Raw genomic sequence first — 18,958 nt, 5'->3', positions numbered from 1 at the left:
ATAAGCACATCCATCTCTATGTTCTTCTTAACATTTTTCTCATGTATCATAACATCATTGGTCTTCCCCATCATTTGGTTCACACCTCTTCAACTACCCATTTCCCCTGCAACCCATTATTTACCTTTGCCATTGCCACCTCCTCATCCTCCGTCACCTTTATCACCTCCGGCACCCTCTGGTTGTCATCTTCGTTTGCCACCTTTGTTTTCTCCACCACACAGTTTGTATCCTTCAGTGCTTCGGATTCCAGGCTTCCAGGTGGATCTCTACAACCGGTCCCCTGTTCTGGACAGGCTATTTGGTGTAGAGCTGCTGCCAACAACATGCACAGTTGCACACACATATGTAAGCACACAATAATGTCATGTGCACCATGTTTCCTGGTTTCATACAAGTCTCTAAGCAAATGGTGAGTGTCAGGTATCGGGCTGGCAAAATGTTTGCCAGTTTTAGGGGTCCTTAAAATGTTAAAACGTGACCCGAGGTAGCACGCAGATAGAGCCAACCAAATAATACATCGCTCTTACTCTTCCATGAGCCAAAATCTAGTAAAAATAAAGAAATGAACTAAAATGACAATATTGCATTCATGTTTCGGGAAAGCGTTTCCTTGAATGCCCTGATGTGATCAAGCAAGGGAATTTGAAACTTCCAGACTCGAAATCCAACTCACATGAAAACATCATGGGATCCAATGACGTTTGATGGAATCTCTCGATGAAGAAGAATCGTTGCTAATGAATGAAAAATGAATGAATGATCGTTTTAAGGCCATTTTCCCCGCTATAGCGGGGGTTAGCCTTGCGGGCCCCATGACAATCATGGTTCCCTGTTTGAGGCAATGTTTTTATGGCCGGATGCCCTTCCTGACGCCAACCCTTGGTCACGCTCTTACGATGCGCAGGGATACGGTGTACCTATTCTAAACCGGGGTACACACCAGGATCATTCATCCCAGCAAGCTGGTACTCAATTTGCCGACCTCGGAAGGATGACAGGCTGAGTCAACCCCCCTGGTATTAAATTAGCGATCGACCGGGATTCGAACCCAGGATCCTAGGATCCCAAGCCAGCACCCTAACCACTAAGCCAACACCAGGCCAACACCAACACCAGGTTGCTAATGGAAGAGCCAATATGTGTCTAACAGTCTAAAGCTACAGCTAAAAGACAGGAAAAGGACATTTGACTCATCACACCTGTGCTACATCCATATAGCTTTATCTACTGTTGAGTGACTTATTCTATCCTCCCTACCAACTCGCACCAGGGCGGACAGGATGGCCTACGCCCTACAGGTACACACACTCACCTATAAGCTGTCTAGCCTGGGTTAGAAACCCAACCCAGTTATAAACTGTCATCCCGGCGTGTCACAGACATTCATCAATGTGTGGGCCGTCCTTTCGGATAGAGGTTAAACGGGCGTACCATCTGCCGACATTAGTTGGTGGACATTAAAGATCCCACCGTGTCCATCGCGAAGAGTATGCAAGCTATCGCCGGCATCCTGAACAAATCACGAATTCCTGCCCTAGCCAGCAGGGGGCACTGCATTAGCAGCACAACCGTGCCCACAGCCAATGATGCTACTCCTCAACGAATTGTGCAGCATTTGAACGATGAAGCAGAAGCAGCTCGCACCGAATAAGAGCACGTTTAGTCTGATTAAACTCTAGCAGAGAGTGAGGAAATAAAACTCCCAACAGAAGTATCCCAAGTGATGCACTGAATGTGAGCAAACTGATTCCCATAATAACCCCCAATATGACCTAAGGTGTACGGTGTGTACCCTGGTTAGAATAGGTACACCGTATCCCTGCATGTCGTAAGAGGCGACTAAGAGGGTTGGCGTCAGGAAGGGCATCCGGCCATAAAAACATTGCCTCAAAAAGAGAACCATGACAATTACAACTACATGTGGGCAGGGTGCAGCCCGAAGTGGAGATCGGTTTCTGAGGTTTGGGACATGGAATGTAGGGACAATGACAGGGAGATCAGGAGAAGTGGTGGAAGTATTGATCAGAAGAAGAGTGGACATATGTTGTGTGCAAGAGACGAGATGGAAGGGAAGTGGTGTGAGAATGGTGAAGGGTAGGCAGGGACAGAAATACAAGTTTGTGTGGCAAGGGTGCCCGGAGGGCGTGAATGGTGTTGGTGTCCTGTTTTCTGAGGAGTTTGTAGACAGTGTGGTGAGTGTGACTAGAGTGAGTGATAGGTTGTTGATGGTGAAAATGATTGGAAAGCTCTTGGTGAACGTCATCTCGGGATATGCTCTGCAGGTTGGTCGGAGCGATGAAGAGAAGGACAAGTTCTGGTGTGAGATCGAGAAGCTGATGGAAAACGTGAAAGATGAGGAAGTTGTTGTGGTAGGAGGAGACCTAAATGGACATGTGGGAAGGAGTATGGACGGTTTTGAGGGAGTTAACGGGGGTTACGGATATGGTGTGAGAAATGGAGAAGGTGAAAGGATTTTGGAGTTTGCTGATGGAGCTGAATTGTTGATTTGTAATACTCAGTTCCAGAAAGGGGATAATAAGCTTGTTACATACACGTCAGGTGGGTCTACGACAACCGTTGACTACCTGATGGTGCGTAGGCGAGATAGGGGGCACCTCCGGGACACAAAGGTGATCCCGGGGGAGGAGGCTGTTTCACAGCACCACTTGGTTGTCTGCGACATAAGGGTGAAAGGTGCGAGGAGAGCTCGGCGGGTGAAGTACCAACCGAGAATGAAGGTGTGGAGGTTGAAAGAGGTGACAGTAAGGGAGGCATTAAAAGAGAGGCTGAGTAGGGTAGAGGATGATGTGGTTGAGCTTGAAAGTGGTTGGATGTCAATGAAAGATAGTCTGTTGAGAGCCGTTGGTGAGGTATGTGGATGGACAAAAGGACCACCGAGGCACTCGGAAACATGGTGGTGGGATGACGAAGTTGGAAAGAGGATTTACGAGAAGAGGAAGAAGTTCAAGGAGTGGCAGAAGGCGAAGGGTACGGGAGCAGAAAAAGCAGAGCATGAAAGTTATAAGGCAGCGAAGTAGGCTGCAAAGAAAGAGGTAGCAAAGGCGCAGGAGGCATGTAGGAAAATGTTCGGAGAACGCTTGGATTCGGAAGAGGGTCAGAGAGCGGTATTCAGGATTGCAAAGCAGATAGCGAAAGAGAGGTTTGATGTGATGGGGGTGAGTTGCTTGAAGGATGAAGTGGGACAAATCGTTGTGGACCCAGATGGAATTAAAGGAAGATGGAAAAGATATATGGAAATGCTGTTGAATACAGAGAATGAATGGGATGGCAACATCGAGAGTAACCCAGTTTTAGGACCGGCAGAGAAGATAACTGAGAAGGAAGTTGAGGAAGCGATAAAAGCAATGAAGAGTAGAAAAGCGGGAGGGCCGACGGGAGTTGTGGGAGATATGTTGAAGGCAGCAGGAAGTTGGGGTGTGAAGAGAATGGCAGAGATCTGTAATCTGGTGGTGAAAGAAGGTCGCATTCCAGTGGATTGGGAACTGAGTACCCTCGTCCCTCTATACAAGGGGAAAGGTGACCCTCTGGAATGTGGCTCGTACAGAGCGATAAAGTTATTGGAGCATGGAATGAAGGTATTGGAAAAGGTGTTGGAGAGGGGGATAAGGAAGAAGGTGAAGATCGACGAAATGCAGTTTGGATTTATGCCAGGAAGAGGAACGACAGACGCGCTCTTTATTGTGAGGCAGTTGCAGGAGAAGTACATGGAGAAGAGGAAGAAGTTGTTTCTTGGGTTTGTTGATCTGGAGAAAGCATTCAATAGGGTTCCACGCGAAGTATTGACATGGGCATTGAGGAAGTTAGAAGTGGAGGAATGGTTGATCAGAGTTGTGATGGCAATGTACAAAAGAGCACGCACAGCTGTAAGGACGAAGGACGGGAACAGTGGTGAGTTTGAGGTGAAGGTGGGAGTGCATCAGGGGTCGGTACTAAGTCCACTACTATTTGTAGCTGTGATGGCGGTGCTGGCTCAGAACGTAAAGGAGGGTTTACCATGGGAGTTGTTGTATGCAGATGATCTGGTGTTGATTGCAGAAAGTATGGATGGACTGAAGGAAAAGAGGAACAAGTGGAAGGAATGTATGGAGACAAAAGGTGTGAAGGTGAATATAGGAAAGACGAAGGTGATGGCAAGTGGTAAAGCATGTGGTGAGGTGGAAAGAACTGGGAAGTGGCCATGTGCTGTGTGCAGGAAGGGTGTCGGAGTGAACTCCATTCAATGTACAATGTGCGCTGAGTGGGTTCATCAAAAATGTAGTGGTCTGAGAGGGTCATTAACCAGTGTGGAAGCTACATTCAAGTGTAAGGTGTGCACAGAGGGAGCTGCAGATGGAGGAAATGTTGAGTTGGATCTTGGAGACGGCGTGAATCTGGAAGGTGTGAAAATATTTTGCTACCTCGGAGACATGCTGAATGGAGAAGGTGGATCAGACTCGGCAACGGTTGCCAGAGTGATGTGCATGGAAGAAGTTTTGGGAACTGAGTGGCATGCTGATGAGGATGGGAGTGTCGTTGAAGCTGAAGGGAAAGGTGTATGCTGCATGTGTGAGAAGTGTTATGATTTATGGGAGCGAGACATGGGTAATGAACGTAGAGCAGCAACGAAGGCTGGAAAGGGTGGAAATGCGAATGGTTCGGTGGATGTGCGGAGTATCGTTGAGAGAGAGGAAGACAAATGATGAATTGCGAAAGCTGATGGGAATAGAGCCTGTGATTGATGCTGTGAAGAGGAACAGGTTGAGATGGTTTGGTCATGTGTTGAGGAAGGATGAAAGTGACTGGTTGAAAAGAGTGATGCAAATGAATGTAGAAGGAAGTAGAGGACGGGGAAGACCGAGAAAGACTTGGCTAAAGATAGTGGAAGAAGAAATGCGGGCAAGGGGGTTAACAAGGCGAGATGCAGAACATAGGGCAAAATGGAGAAGATTGTCATGGGGACCGCAAGGCTAACCCCCGCTCTAGCAGGGAAAATTGCCTTAAAATGCATATTGTTGTTGTGTTGTATGACCTTAGGTGTACAATTGTACTCAAAACCCTATGCAAGTTCAGTGCACCTTGAATGAATGTATGAATCGGTGTTTTACACGCGCTCTACACCTGTTTGGCGCGCAGGTGAATTATCCAGGCCATCATTCTGACACGATGAGCTCTTTTCCAGGCAATCCACATTGTCCCTGTTGTTTTCCTGCTTGGCCAGTTCGTTTATTTGGTTGTCCACAAAGATGTCACATGCCGAGAGAACATCTGGCATTTGCAGAAAGCTTGCGATGGCCTTCACGGCACCAACAGTCTCTGCACTCAGTTCCAGCCGTGCAGTGTACATGAACTCCAGAACCTTGCACAATCCTGCACACTCACAGTGTACAAATTGTCATTCATACAAAGTCATTCTAAAGAAATTTAATATGATGCTTTTAAACAAATACGGTACTGAATAAAAACTGTGTGTACATGAAAACAAAATCCAGGCATTGACAATGATTCATCCAAAGCATGGAAGGTCGGTTTATTCAAGGACTCCTGCTGCAGTTTCTGATGTGAATATCAACGAAATTTGGTGTCTCAAAGGGTGAGGGGAGGGGCTAGGGTGGTGTCCTAGGGGAGTCTCGATGTCGCTGGGGTTGGGGGGACAAAGGGTGTCCTTTGGGTCTCATCGTGATCCCTGGGATGAGGGTGGGGTGTGTTTATGACGAGGGTTCACACTGTCTTTGGATGATGGCGGCATGCATAGGCTACTCATTGAAAATTGCCGTAGTTTCTCGATGTTTCTAGTCTTGCTTGTTGGTTGGCTCGCGTGCAAAGCAAACGCCTGCGAAAATATGTTAGGTAAAAAATGGGGCCGTCATACACGGGATATATGAAAAATAGCCGACTTTTTCGGCAAAAAGTTGGGGTCGACTTTGTGGGAGCTGATGGTTGCTTTATCAAACCTTTTCTCATCAGTCTGCTGAACAGGCTGGGGAATGAGGATGCATATGTCATGCTCTGTGATCTTTTTCTCTTGCATTTGTTGTTCTGACCACAAAGCTGGTCTGTCTTTCTCTCTGCTTATCTGAAGATTTTAAAACACATTGTGGATTTTTCAGGAGAACAGGCCGTCCCGTGTTTTTTTTTTTTTGTTTGGTTTTTGTTGTTGTATACAGAGTCGAGGCTCGTGAAAGAGCTAACATTTATCAAACAAACAAATCAAACAAACAAGCAAACAAAGTATATAAAAAGGGGAGCGGTCGACAAGATGGGGAGAGAAGGGGAGGAAGCACACAAACACAACATTTGAGAGCAGGGACAATCTGAACGGAGACAATCTCAACAATGGATGGAGGTCCTCAATGCCAAACAGGAAATTAGAGCTGTCTCCCTCGACATATCACGTGCCTTCGATACGGTCTGGCACCCCGCTCTGCTCACCAAACTCTCCTCCTTTGGTATCCATGGAAATCTCCACGCATGGCTGGCGGACTTCCTCTCTAGTCGTAGTCAACGCGTGGCCCTGAATGGGTTTCTCTCATCTCCTCTTCCTGTTCAGGCTGGAGTTCCCCAAGTCAGTGTTCTGGGCCCTGTGCTTTTTCTGGTCTTCATCAATGATCTCTCCGACTCTCTTGAAAATCCTCTCTATCTCTTTGCTGATGACGCCACTCTCTGCCGCTCCATTCCTCATCCCTCAGATCGGCAGTCTGGAGCCTCATCACTCTCTGCAGACCTGGACAAAATCACAGACTGGGCAAACAAGTGGAACATGTCTTTCAATCCTGACAAATCTCTCACTCTTACGATGTCTCTCCGAAAAGACCGACTGGACAACCCTCCCATCTACTTTCTGAATAATCCTCTCCAAGAAGTTCTGTCACTCAAGCTTTTGGGTCTCACTATCTGCCATGATCTTTCCTGGGAAAACCACATTTCCAAGCTGGCCTCCAAAGCCAGTCGCCGACTGGGCATCCTCCGTCGTGTGAAGTCCTTCCTTGGCACACCTGAGCTCCTCACCACATACAAGGCTTTCATCCACAGCTCAATGGAGTACTGCTCTCCCCTCTGGGCTGGTGCTCCTGCCTCACACCTAGCTCGTCTTCACACTGTTGAAACCAAAGCGTTCAGAATCATTGGAATCTCCCGCGATGACGCTATCTCCGAGGGCCTTTCACTTAATCACCGCAGGCAGGTTGGTGGTCTTTCCGTCTTCTACCGACTCCTCTCCGGCCTTGCTCCCCCAGCTCTCTCTGGGCTCTGTCCCCCAAATATTCCTGCAGGTCGCACAAGATCTGCCTGCAACCCTCTTATGGTTAAACTGCCAAAATCAAGACTCTCTGCTCACCTTCACTCCTTCATTCCTCTTTTCTCCCGCCTCTGGAACAAACTCCCTCACTCTCTTCAATCCCACTCCTCCCTCCAGGTCTTTAAAACGGCTGTTCACCACCATCTCTTATCTTCCCCAATCCAAAACCTTGATCTTTTCTACCCCCGCTAATTTCACCCCAAATCCACTTTTTTGAGGTGACTTTTGACTTCTTTCCTGTAAGTCCTTGGTGTCCTTGCGTTTTATACCTATCCTGCCTCCCCCCAGGCCCTCTCCCTCCAAAAACATCTCCCGATGTCCCTGCTCCCGTTGAGAGTGTTGGAATCTGACCTTCAAGATTGTATGCGTGGCACTATGGGTGCGTGGCATATTCTTGGAGGGAAACACTTTTACAATATTATTATCTCCACTGCGCTGAACACATTGCCTGCTTGTACAGTCACGTGAAAAAGTAAGTACACCCCATGTAAAGTTTTGACTTTTTCAACATATTTCAACATACAGCTATTTGATCTTCATTTCAACAATATTGATAGATAACGGTGATATAATATAACAAATATCATGAAACATTTACATTTTGTAGTCCATTGTATAATTTAAATAAACATAAATGCAAATTTCGCATGTGGAAAAAGTAAGTACATCCCTACATTTATCACTACTTCAAATACCTAAAATTAGAATCAGGTGCACCAGCTCAGGTGCAAATGACTAGAACATTGTTAGAGAGGATCTTGGAGGAACCTGTCTTATTTAAACCTCAGACATTTAGTTTGGTTTGCTCTTTGTTGTTGAAGTGTGCAGCGTCACCATGCCTAGATCAAAAGAGCTCTCTGAGGCCTTCAGAAAGAAGGTTATAGATGCCTACGAGTCTGGGAAGGGATTTAAAAAGATCTTCAAACAATTTGAAATCAATCATTCGACTGTCCGGAAGATCATCTACAGGTGGAGAAGATTCCAAACAACTGCCAACTTGTCCAGGCCAGGTTGCCCCAGCAAGTTCAGCCCGAGAGCAGACCGCAAGATGCTGAAAGAAGCCTCGAAGAACCCCAGAATGTCACCACACGACCTACAGGTAGCTCTTGCAACTGTTGATGTCAAAGTGCACGAGTCTACCATTAGAAAGAGGCTGCACAAATTTGATCTACATGGGAGGTGTGCCAGGAGGAATCCTGTGCTGTCCAGAAAGAACATCAGGGCAAGACTAAAGTTTGCCAATGAACACCTAGGCAAAGAACAGCACTTCTGGAACAATGTGCTCTGGACAGATGAGTCAAGGGTAGAGCTATTTGGCCACAGTACCAGAAGACATGTTTGGTGAAAACCAAAGACAGCATTTGAACACAAGAACCTGATACCAACTGTAAAGCATGGTGGTGGAAATATTATGGTTTGGGGCAGCTTTGCTGCATCGGGGCCTGGGCAGCTCACCATCATATAATCCACTATGAATTCTTCATTGTACCAGAGGGTGCTTGAGGATAATGTGAGGCCATCTGTCAGAAAGTTGAAGCTCAACCGAAGGTGGACCTTGCAACATGGCAATGAGCCTAAACATACCAGTAAATCCACCAAGGAATGGCTGAAAAGAAAGAAATGGAGGGTTCTGGAATGGCCAAGTCAAAGCCCGGATCTAAATCCCATCGAGATGTTGTGGGTGGATTTGAAACGAGCTGTGCATGCAAGAAACCCCTCAAACATCGCACAGCTGAAATAATTCTGCATGGAGGAGTGGGCAAAAATTTCTCCCAGTCGATGTCAGAGACTGGTAGACAGTTATAAGAAACGCCTACTTGAGGTTGTTTCTGCCAAACGGGGCAATACCACCGATTAGAGCCAAGGGTGTACTTACTTTTTCCACATGCGAAATTTGCATTTATATTTATTTAAATTATACAATGGACTACAAAATGTAAATGTTTCATGATAATTGTTATATTATATCACCTTTATCTATCAATATTGTTGAAATGAAGATCAAATAGCTGTATGTTGAAATATGTTGAAAAAGTCAAAACTTTACACGGGGTGTACTTACTTTTTCACGTGACTGTATATAAATGAAGCTCACTGGGAAATATATTTCGAGAAAGGACCGGCCAGTTTCGTGGCCTCCTATCTCCCGCATGTGTTGTAACGGCTCCGTAATAAAAACGGCTCATATTCTCAAGGCGTTTGTCCTAAGTTCTTATTGAACAGCGGACATCAAACTCCGACAACTTATGCATGGGATCATCTTGTACTCGAGTATATACGGTAGCTCTTTTCCACGTGCTGCATCAATTTTGAATCATTTGCCGGTCACCTGCGTCCCCACGTTTTATGATCCATTTGTTTTCAACAAGAACATAAATTTATACCTCTTTCATATTTGATCATTCTTCTTTTCTTACACATTTAGTGGCTCTCAGCCTTGTGCAGGGCGAATTTCAATAAAATAAAACTTACCGGTGGCATCGCCGACACTGAGTCGTGTTACTTTCCCTCGTGTAGAGAACAATGCGTGAAAGTACTCGCTCCAAGCAGCCAGCACAGCACGATGAGCTCGAAACTCCTGCCCTTCCGCCACCAGCACGCAATCGCACAGCTCGCCCTGATGTCGCTGCACTTCCAATGCGGACAGGAGCCGCCTGCCGTGTCCCGCAACGTCCATGGGACCGGACTTTGGATCGCCTATCACACGACACCTCACAATATTAGCAACATGGAAAAATGCTTCAAACAATCCATTCCACTACCTCACAACAACCAACAAAACTTTACCAACTCACAACCAACAAAACTTGGGTACTCGGACCCACTGCCACTACTGACCCTGAGACCACCAGGCCACGGATAACTCTGCGGCCCGACGAGTTAAGCAACCGCGGACGCAGGTTTGGATAATTAAGTTGAACAAGGTCCTCTCACCTTTTATGCAGCGTTACAAGGTGGTGACCTATTGACCTCAACTAAGGTCCACATCTTCAATGTGCACCCGATAACTTATTACGGCCGAGCAGAACCATGTGTGCGGTGTTGGCTAAGCACTACTGAAGCAGGAGACAAAAACAACAAACAGAAAGAGGTCATTTGGAGCATTTGTTCGACTCCTCACTTACCTCACGCAACCGAGCAGGGTTGCATTGGGCGAAATATTGCAAGAGGGTGTGGGGGGATTGGAGGTTTGGTGTTTTGTAGGTAGCGTGTGGTGTGAGAGAATATGGAGCTGTGCGATACCCCAGGGACTTCACCGCACCCTTGGCTCATGGGCCTCTTTCCTCTCACCAGCACAGCTGAAGCACAGCTGAGGCACAGCTCGCTCCTGTGCCTCATACCCCAGTGCAGCCAGGTCCAGCGCAACTCACACTCCAGAAATCTCCCGAACAGGCATTCTGAGATGTACTTGTGCCCCTAGTGCATCGACAACAACCACGAACCGAGCCAAATCCTAGCCTTTATATGTGCCATGCTGGGCGTGGCTTTGAGAGAGCAAACTCCACACGAAGATTATTCCCATTGGTGCACATCCAAAGGGGGTGGCTGCAGAAAAGAGGCTGTGGTAAATCCCCACGTCGTTACTCCTGATGGCCAAGGGCACCCTTGCCCCACCTCTTGCACGCCCAGCAGCGAGGCAGAACCCTGCTCCCTCCCTTGCGCACAAAAGTCAAATTGTCCGGTGTTCATTTTCCTTGTACTTGGTGTGTTTGAGAAGCATCGTGTCGTGTGACGAATGTGGAAGTGCAGGGAAGGAAGAATGCGGGAAGGTAATTTCACCACTCTGGAGGATTGATTGTTTCTAATGGTGAGGACTCGTTCGCCTGTATGGGTTTTGACAGAGGTTGGGGGTAATTTAGAGACTGAGTGAGTACGGGATTGACAGATGAATAATATTAATGATAAGAATGAGGGGTCAGAATACAACAACCAAACAACCACCTTTATAGGCCATTTGCGGGGGTTGGCCTTTTTCGGGCACTATGATCCCCTTTTTGAAGCAATGTTTTATGGCCGGATGCCCTTCCTGCCGCCAACCCTGTTAGTCGCCTCTTGTGACACACAGGGAATTACCAGCAAGCTGGTACTCAATTTGCCGACCACGGAAGGATGACAGGCTGAGTCAACCCACCTGGCATTAATTCAGCGATCAACCGGGATTCGAACCCAGGATCCAAGGATCTCAAGCCAGCACCCTAACCGCTAAGCCAACACCAGGTCTGAATGGTGAAGGAATAACCGAGTGAGTGGATCAAATGTACAAACGGACCAAAGGACAAGAAATATACTGACCACGGGGTTGAAGGGGTGAAGGTGGGTTGACTCACCAATGACTCACCAATGACTTCACCAATGGGGGTGAAGGAGGGGTTGTTGAATTGAGGTTTGGTGAAGCAGATTATTGGTGGATTGAGGAGATTATAAGCAGCAAATGGGGAAACATCACACCGGGAATATACAGACTAACATCAACGCATTTCCTCCGCGAACCCCCGGACAAAGGGCAAAGATCGACCTACACACGAGCTATAGAACTAAGTCCGGGGAATTCCTACATGTACATGAATGCTTTCCCCAGGGTACATTTCCAAAACCATAACAATATATAGCACAATATTCCAAAAAGTTGTGGACAGAATATGACAAAACTTGGTGAATGATTTGGTGAGGTTGTAGACTTGTAACAGGTGACTTCCGTGGATGGGAGGGTGAGGGTGGAGGCTGGAGGGGTTACATCACACTTGATTGAAAGGCCCAGACCATGCACCGTTTTGGGAGTTGTATCTGTGGAAGTCGGTTGGTCACATCAACCTTGAATAAATGCTGACAGAACTTGATGGAGACTCCTTATTTTCTCTACAGGCAACTATGTTGGGGCTGGAACCCCGGTACTGGCGTCATGGGCAGGATCTGGATTGGTATGTTGTGGATGTTTTGCGATTTCTGAGCCTGCCGAGCAGTGTCACCATTGTGAGTGCTGCCAGCTCATCGATACAGTTTGAAGACTGGAGTACCTAAGTTCATTCCCAGTTGTTATTCAGTATCCAAAGCTCTGTTCTTTCAGACTCCTCTTTCCTCTTTCCCTGCCTACCGTGCTCTTGGTTCAGGCCAATGGTTTGGAGACTTTTGAAGGGGGCTACACAAAAAGTGTTTTACCAGACAGAAACTGTCCACGTCAACATGGCTGACCGTGAGTCCTACTTGAAAAGATCCATGGCTGACTACATCAAGTGCATGGCAAACCACGTAGACATTGATGCTTTTAATTCTCAGATTGATCGAGCGCATTAGTGCCTTGTGTGAGCTTCCTGGTATGGTGGTGCCTGGGGCCCAGTCTGCTGGTCCTGCCATTGTCAGCATCAGACATGACGTCCATTTTAACAGGTTTATGCCTGGCTATGATTCCAGTGAGACCACCAGAAATTCACAATTTGCACAAATATTTTCCAATGATGATGATATGGTGTGCTACACCTTGACACTTTTACATGGCAAGTGCTATCAGCTGCTTTGCCGGAATCCAGTTGGGGTTCAGCCCTCAACCCTTACCACCCAGGCTGAGCTCAGGAAGTATATGCGGAGTTTCAGATGACAACAGAAACAATTACTCGCAGTTGAGGAATTAGATTCGGTGTTGCTACCAATAAACACCTCAATTTTACAAGCAAAACTGTAGGTCCGATTCGAAGAAGAGTGACGAGACATTTGAGGGGTTTGGTGCCCGGTTATGGTCTTAATTTGATAATTGGACACAACCGTCTGAGGCTACCCGGAAGGTAGGTATATCAATGTCCGAGTGTGACGCTGCAGTCGCTGTGAAGCCGACATATGCAATGGCGATCTGCGCAGCCTCGTTCTCGATTGCCGATTGATACCCCTCAACTGTTTCATTCATAAATCATATGCAAATTGGTTTATATGTGTTTCGTCATCACTTTTTGGACCAATCAGGACACGCCTTTGCTATAATGTATTATTCATTAGAAAATTTCACCTCTGACCGGATGTTTTTTATCGATGAAATTATTTACCGATTTCAACGTCAAATTCGCAAGGTAAGACACTCACATATCATTATAAACCCCATATATTTGTAAACTTTGCTTTCTTAAGATCATTTTGATGTATGATGCTTAGCAATCGGACTTTCGGTTGTGATGCTTTGCCCCTCGGCAAAATGAGAACTCGAATTTCGTGAAACAAAATGGCGGTCTGCTGAAAAGTTAGGTTCAGTCAGTTTTGACAACCATTCAAAATCGGCCGAAATCAACCATAATTATGAGCCATCGTCTCTACAAAACATATTTATTTGAAGGATAAAAGTCATTTAAAGGCATATTTGCATTCATTTTTTTTAGATTTCTGCTGAAGTTCAGTTAAAAAACGCCCAAAAGTTGCCACCGTAATATGATATGTTAAAATACTTATCACAAGCTTTTTAAATTTCTTGATTATCTATTATAGTTTAAAAGTTACAGGGTTTTAGTTAACCCATTATGGATACCAGCAATTAGCCCCTTGGTCAAGTTTCCTTTTACTCAACACAGTTTTAAACATGGTTTTCTTAAGACAAAAGCCGGATAATTATCAAGAGTTTGTTCCAATTGCTGGCAACAATCGCCCACTCTTTGTGATAGACGCCATTGGGTCTTCAACATTCACCATTTGATGCTGTCAGACAGGTCCCCAGCTTACTGTCCATGGACCTGACTTTCTGTCTTCTACAGACTCCTCTCCAGCCTTGCTCCCCCCAGCTCTCTCTGTGATCTGTCCCCCAAATATTCCTACAGGTCGCACAAGATCTGCCTGCAACCCTCTTATGGTTAAACTGCCAAAATCAAGACTCTCTGCTCACCTTCACTCCTTCATTCCTCTTTTCTCCCACCTCTGGAACAAACTCCCTCACTCTCTTCAATCCCACTCCTCCCTCCAGGTCTTTAAAACAGCTGTTTACCACCATCTCTTATCTTCCCCCATCCATAACCTTGATCTTTTCTACCCCCGCTAATTTCACCCCAGATGCACTTTTTTGAAATACCAACTTCTTTCCTCGAAGTCTTTGCAGTGTCCTTGTGTTTTATACCTCTCCCACTCCTCCCCCCCACCCCCCTTCCCACGCCTCCTCCCCCCAAACCCTCTCCCTCCCACAGATCTCCCGATGTGCCTGCTCTCAAATGTTGTGTTTGTGTGCTTCCCCCTCTCTCCCCATCTTGTCTACCGCTCCCCTTAGTATATGTTTTATGTGTCTGTTTGATTTTTTGTGTGATAAATGTTAGCTCTTTCATGAGCCTCGATCCTGTATACAAAGAGTAAAATTGCAATATCTCAGGAACCCCTCAACATAATGTCGCGCAACTCCGATTAACACCAGAGTTGCGGATGCCGATCATGAAGGCTTTACTCCCGAGGCGAAAACTCAATGGCGGATTCCAAAACCAAAAGCTACCCCAAGCGCGCGGGATGAAGGGGGGCGACGAGAGCCACTGCAGCCTGATCTGTTTTTGGGGCGTCTCCAATGCTGCTGCAAATTAAAATAAAGCACATGGAAAACTGCGTTCAGGAATATGTACAAAAAATAATAGAAGGGTTTATTGGGAAAAGCAAGGACAGGAAAAGCTTGCGCCGATAAATCTAATGTCTAATTTGGGATCCCACACACAGATATTAGAGACAAGACGAGGGGATATGAATACCAAAATAAAGAAGTTATTGTTACCAAATATGTTATTGTTATTGTGTAATAAGAACGCGGAGTTATTGTGAAGTTACCAAAATACCCAAGAAGTTACCAAAATAAATAAAGAAATATGTTATTGTGAACGCGGAGCTCGGCCTTATCTGGTCTCGTCGTTGGCTTTGGCCGCCGTCCAACACGCGGCTCCTTTCGTCCCGCGGCACGCCTCGCTCCAAGTTCCAAAGCCCCGAGCATCATGCACCAAGCACCGATCACCACGAGGTTGACAGCAGGACAGCGAGCTCCACTCGGGCTACTCCTCAGCCCAACTCGGGTCGGGATCTCTGAACGACTCGACCGGGCTGCTGAAGACAACTCCTCGTATCGACTCGACTGCCCAATGGCGTTCGGCAACTCCCGATGGCTCAACTGCCAACTCTGCGAACTGCGCAATGCAAACTGCCAACACAACTTGGGCTCTCTCTCTGCACTCGGGATCTGCCAACTCTCGTGTGCACCTCAAACGAACTCTCTCGTTCTGCACTCGAACTATCAACTCAAACGAACTCTCTCGTTCTGACATGCGAACTGCGCACACGAACTCTCGTTATGGCGCTCGGCACTCGTTAATATTCCCGGCCGGTGACGTCAGCATTGGCGCACTGCCAACCAATCAGAGCCTCCACCGACCCGCCGGCTCGCCTGGTGTACGCCCACTGCGCCACTCTCACTCTCGTTCTCTGTTCCTTGTGTTATAGCACGTGCTATGCGAGGTGGATAGGCCTCTCAGAGGTGTAAATGGTGGCAGCCGTGTGGCGGTGTCCTGGCCTGATTTCTTCCCAAGTCGTCGGGGGGAAGGCGTTATTCGTGTTGTACTAAGGGATCCTAACTAAGTGTCAGTGGTGTGCAGTGCCAAAATGGACAGAGGTTTGGCTAACCAGGTGAGGACACACAGGGGCTTATTCTTAACCCCTACACTACCTACCACCCGAATCTCCTGGTAGATTCACAATTATACATCTTAACCGACAAAATGCCTGCACATGAACTTATTACAGGTAGTGTTCCTTACCGCGACATCCCAAAGCATGGTACCTACTCAGATCTATTCTGCTCTATATATCACTACCCAAATTCATAACAATAATTAAGAAATTTTAAAACTGTGTTTTTGTTTAATAAGCTCTATCAGAATGGCCTATTTCCACTATTCAGGGCTTAATTTCATATTTTTACTGATATACCTACTGAAGGCCACGGATGCGAGGCGAATGCTGGAACTTGTGCTGATCGACCAGTTTATCAGAACCATTGCTGTTGTTGATCAACAGGTTCGACTCAGTGAACAACATGTGGTGACAATTATTGTGCAGGCAGCAAAGTTTACTGATGATTTTGTCATTCTCCAGAAATTTTGTAAGACCAACATGTACTTCAGAGAGTAAACCACCCTCGGGTCACCTGGCGCAACCAGCAGTGATCATGTGATGTTGAAGAACTTTTCCCAACCTGACGCAACGTTTCCCAATCTGATGCAATGCAAAAAGTACACGGCAAAACTTTCACCACGATGGGTGGTTCCTTTTTGAAGTTGTTGAGATGACCAACCGTTAATTGTACTCTCCGTGATCGAAACTCGGGTACTATTCGTCATGCCCATGTTGAACAGCCAGCTGAAGAAGATCTAAGTGATCGAGTGGAGTTTTTTGAAGTTTCTGGGGGGAAAGTGTAGGGTTGTAACGTGTGACTTGAACAAGCAAATTCAATTTCGATTCACGTCCTGTGTCCGAATCCGGCGTACCAATGGAATACAAAATGTAAATAATTCAGCCTGGCGGGGGTGTGCGCTCTACCATGTGCCGTTCTACTTCGCTAGTGTCTGCACAGCAGGAGGCGGGGTTTTGTAATAACTTCTGTGTGTTTGTCTGGGCCGTAACTTGTTTTCTGGGCCGTAAGGCAAATTAATAATTTTGTCAAAAGGTCAAAATCACATAAAATCATCAATTTTGATCCAATTGACCAGAAATTTCAATTTACCATTTGAGTTTTGTCATCAAATTTTCACCAAAGCTTTATTATGAGAATATGGAGACGGCAAATTAATAATTTGGTCAAAAGGTCAAAGGTCAAGGTTGCATAAAATCACCAATTTTCACCCGATTGACCTGAAATTTACAGAATTTGCATATTGGGTCACTGAATTGGTTCACCAATCCAAAGCTAGAAGCTGATGACGTTTTTAGATCTAAAGCACAACGGTCAAGGCGGCATAAGATTATCAATTTTAATACTGTGGCGGACACAATGCCAGCGGGTAATAATTCCGCGCACCAGTGGGTGACGCGAGCGACCGGGCGTAGAAGCACGGCTCGGGCCACGCCCGGAGCAAAGGCGTCATGAGGTGCAGGGTTGGACTGGACTGGATGCCCCGCCTTTTGGCCGACCGGCCATGCCCGAGGGGAAGGCGTGGCCTCGGGACATATACGCGGGCTCGAAAGTCGAGCCCGCCCAGTGCTTACGTGCGAGCATAGAATAAAGTGTTTGGTTTTGTACAACGCGTGGTGGCCTACCTTTTTGGCAAACGAGTTGTGTGTGCATAGCACCACACTGGTGACCCCGACTGGTTCAGCCGTAGCTGACCTCTGAAGGCGCCATGGCTACCAACGCTGTCGCCGTTAAACTCCCGGAGTTCTGGGAAGCACAGGCCGACGTTTGGTTTGTGCAGGCCGAAGCCCAATTCCAGCTCTGGGGCATCACGGCGGACGACACCATGTACTTTCACGTGGTCGCCGCCCTCGGGCCCGGCACTGCCGCCCGCGTCGTGTCCATCCTTCGGCGCCTGCCGGGCACCCACAAGTACGCGGCGCTCAAACGACTTCTCCTCACCACGTTCGGGCTCACGGAGGCCGACCGCGCCGACCGCCTCCTCGACCTTCCCGCCCTCGGCGACACACGACCGTCCATTCGGATGGATTATATGTTGTCCCTTCTTGGAGATCAATGCCCGGATGTCCTTTTCCGAGCGCTTTTCCTCCGCCCGCTACCTGCGCAGGTGCGGCTCGCGCTGGCCGGTTCGACCATAACGGAACCCCGCGCCCTGGCCGGAGAGGCGGACAAATCTTTCGCGGTCTGCGACACAGGGCCGACGTATGGTGCTGCCGTAGTGGATCCCGGTGCGGAGGTTTCAGCGCCGCACACGAGGCCCCAGTATGGCGCTGCCGTACTGGATCCAGGTGCAGAGGCTTCAGCGCCGCGCCCCCTCGTGGCCGCTGCTACACCCCGTCCACCACCGCCGTCACGACCGACGCGGCCGCCACCACCGGGGCAAACCTGGTGCTATTATCATGCCAGGTTCGGCCGCAAGGCTAGGGCGTGCCGCCCGCCGTGCTCTTTCGACGGGTCGGGAAAATGACCGGGCCGGCGCTCACTTGCGGCCATGAGCGTCGGCCATTCCGGCAGCCTCCTTTTCATCACAGACACCTCGTCTGGTCGTCGATTTCTGTGCGACACTGGAGCGCAGGTAAGCGTCCTCCCTGCCTCAGCGTCCGACAAGCAAGCCGCAGGCCTGGGCCCCGCCTTGCTCGCCGCCAATGGAACTCCCATCCGCACATTCGGGAAGCGTCGTCTCTCACTGCGGTTCAGGGGGCAGCGCTTCCAATGGTCTTTCGTCACCGCCAGCGTGCCAATGGCCCTGCTCGGTGCGGATTTCCTTTGTGCGAATGGGCTGTTGGTGGACGTTAAGCGCAGACGCCTCGTCCAGGCCGAAACCTTCAGCTCGCTCGCTTGCTCGCTGAGCAGCTCGTTGAGCAGCTGGCTGAGCGGCTCACCGAGCGGCTCACCAAGCGGCTTGCTGAGCGGTTCCGTCCCGGCGAGGTTGGTCTGTACGCTTCCGGCAGCGGACGAGTTTACCCGCCTTCTCGCCAGTTTCCCGGCACTCACGCGGCCCACCTTTTCAGCGGTGGCCGTCAAACACGGGGTGGAACACC

The 18,958-nt window shown here is 48.0% G+C and overlaps 1 protein-coding gene across 4 annotated transcripts in view; it reads right to left on the bottom strand.

The window, feature by feature from the left end:
• The window catches only part of ZBTB17 (zinc finger and BTB domain containing 17), a 50,238-nt gene that overhangs the window by 27,673 nt on the left and 3,607 nt on the right, over window positions 1-18,958 (bottom strand). For 3 of the 4 annotated variants that reach the window (XM_078771549.1, XM_078771547.1, XM_078771550.1), the window contains exons 2-4: window positions 9,770-9,994; window positions 5,122-5,370; window positions 125-315 (exon numbers count right to left, since the gene is read on the bottom strand). In XM_078771549.1, the coding sequence (XP_078627675.1) occupies window positions 125-315; window positions 5,122-5,370; window positions 9,770-9,974 (645 nt within the window). In that variant the 5' untranslated portion in view covers window positions 9,975-9,994. The remainder of the gene's footprint in view (window positions 1-124; window positions 316-5,121; window positions 5,371-9,769; window positions 9,995-18,958) is intronic. The other variant, XM_078771548.1, reaches the window with a different exon arrangement.

Source organism: Myxine glutinosa, chromosome 2 (genome assembly GCF_964187855.1).
Source record: "Myxine glutinosa chromosome 2, kmMyxGlut1.1, whole genome shotgun sequence".
Classification (NCBI taxonomy): domain Eukaryota; kingdom Metazoa; phylum Chordata; class Myxini; order Myxiniformes; family Myxinidae; genus Myxine; species Myxine glutinosa.
The sequence above is the reverse complement of the archived record's forward strand: the minus strand, read 5'-3'. Positions and strand labels throughout refer to the sequence as shown.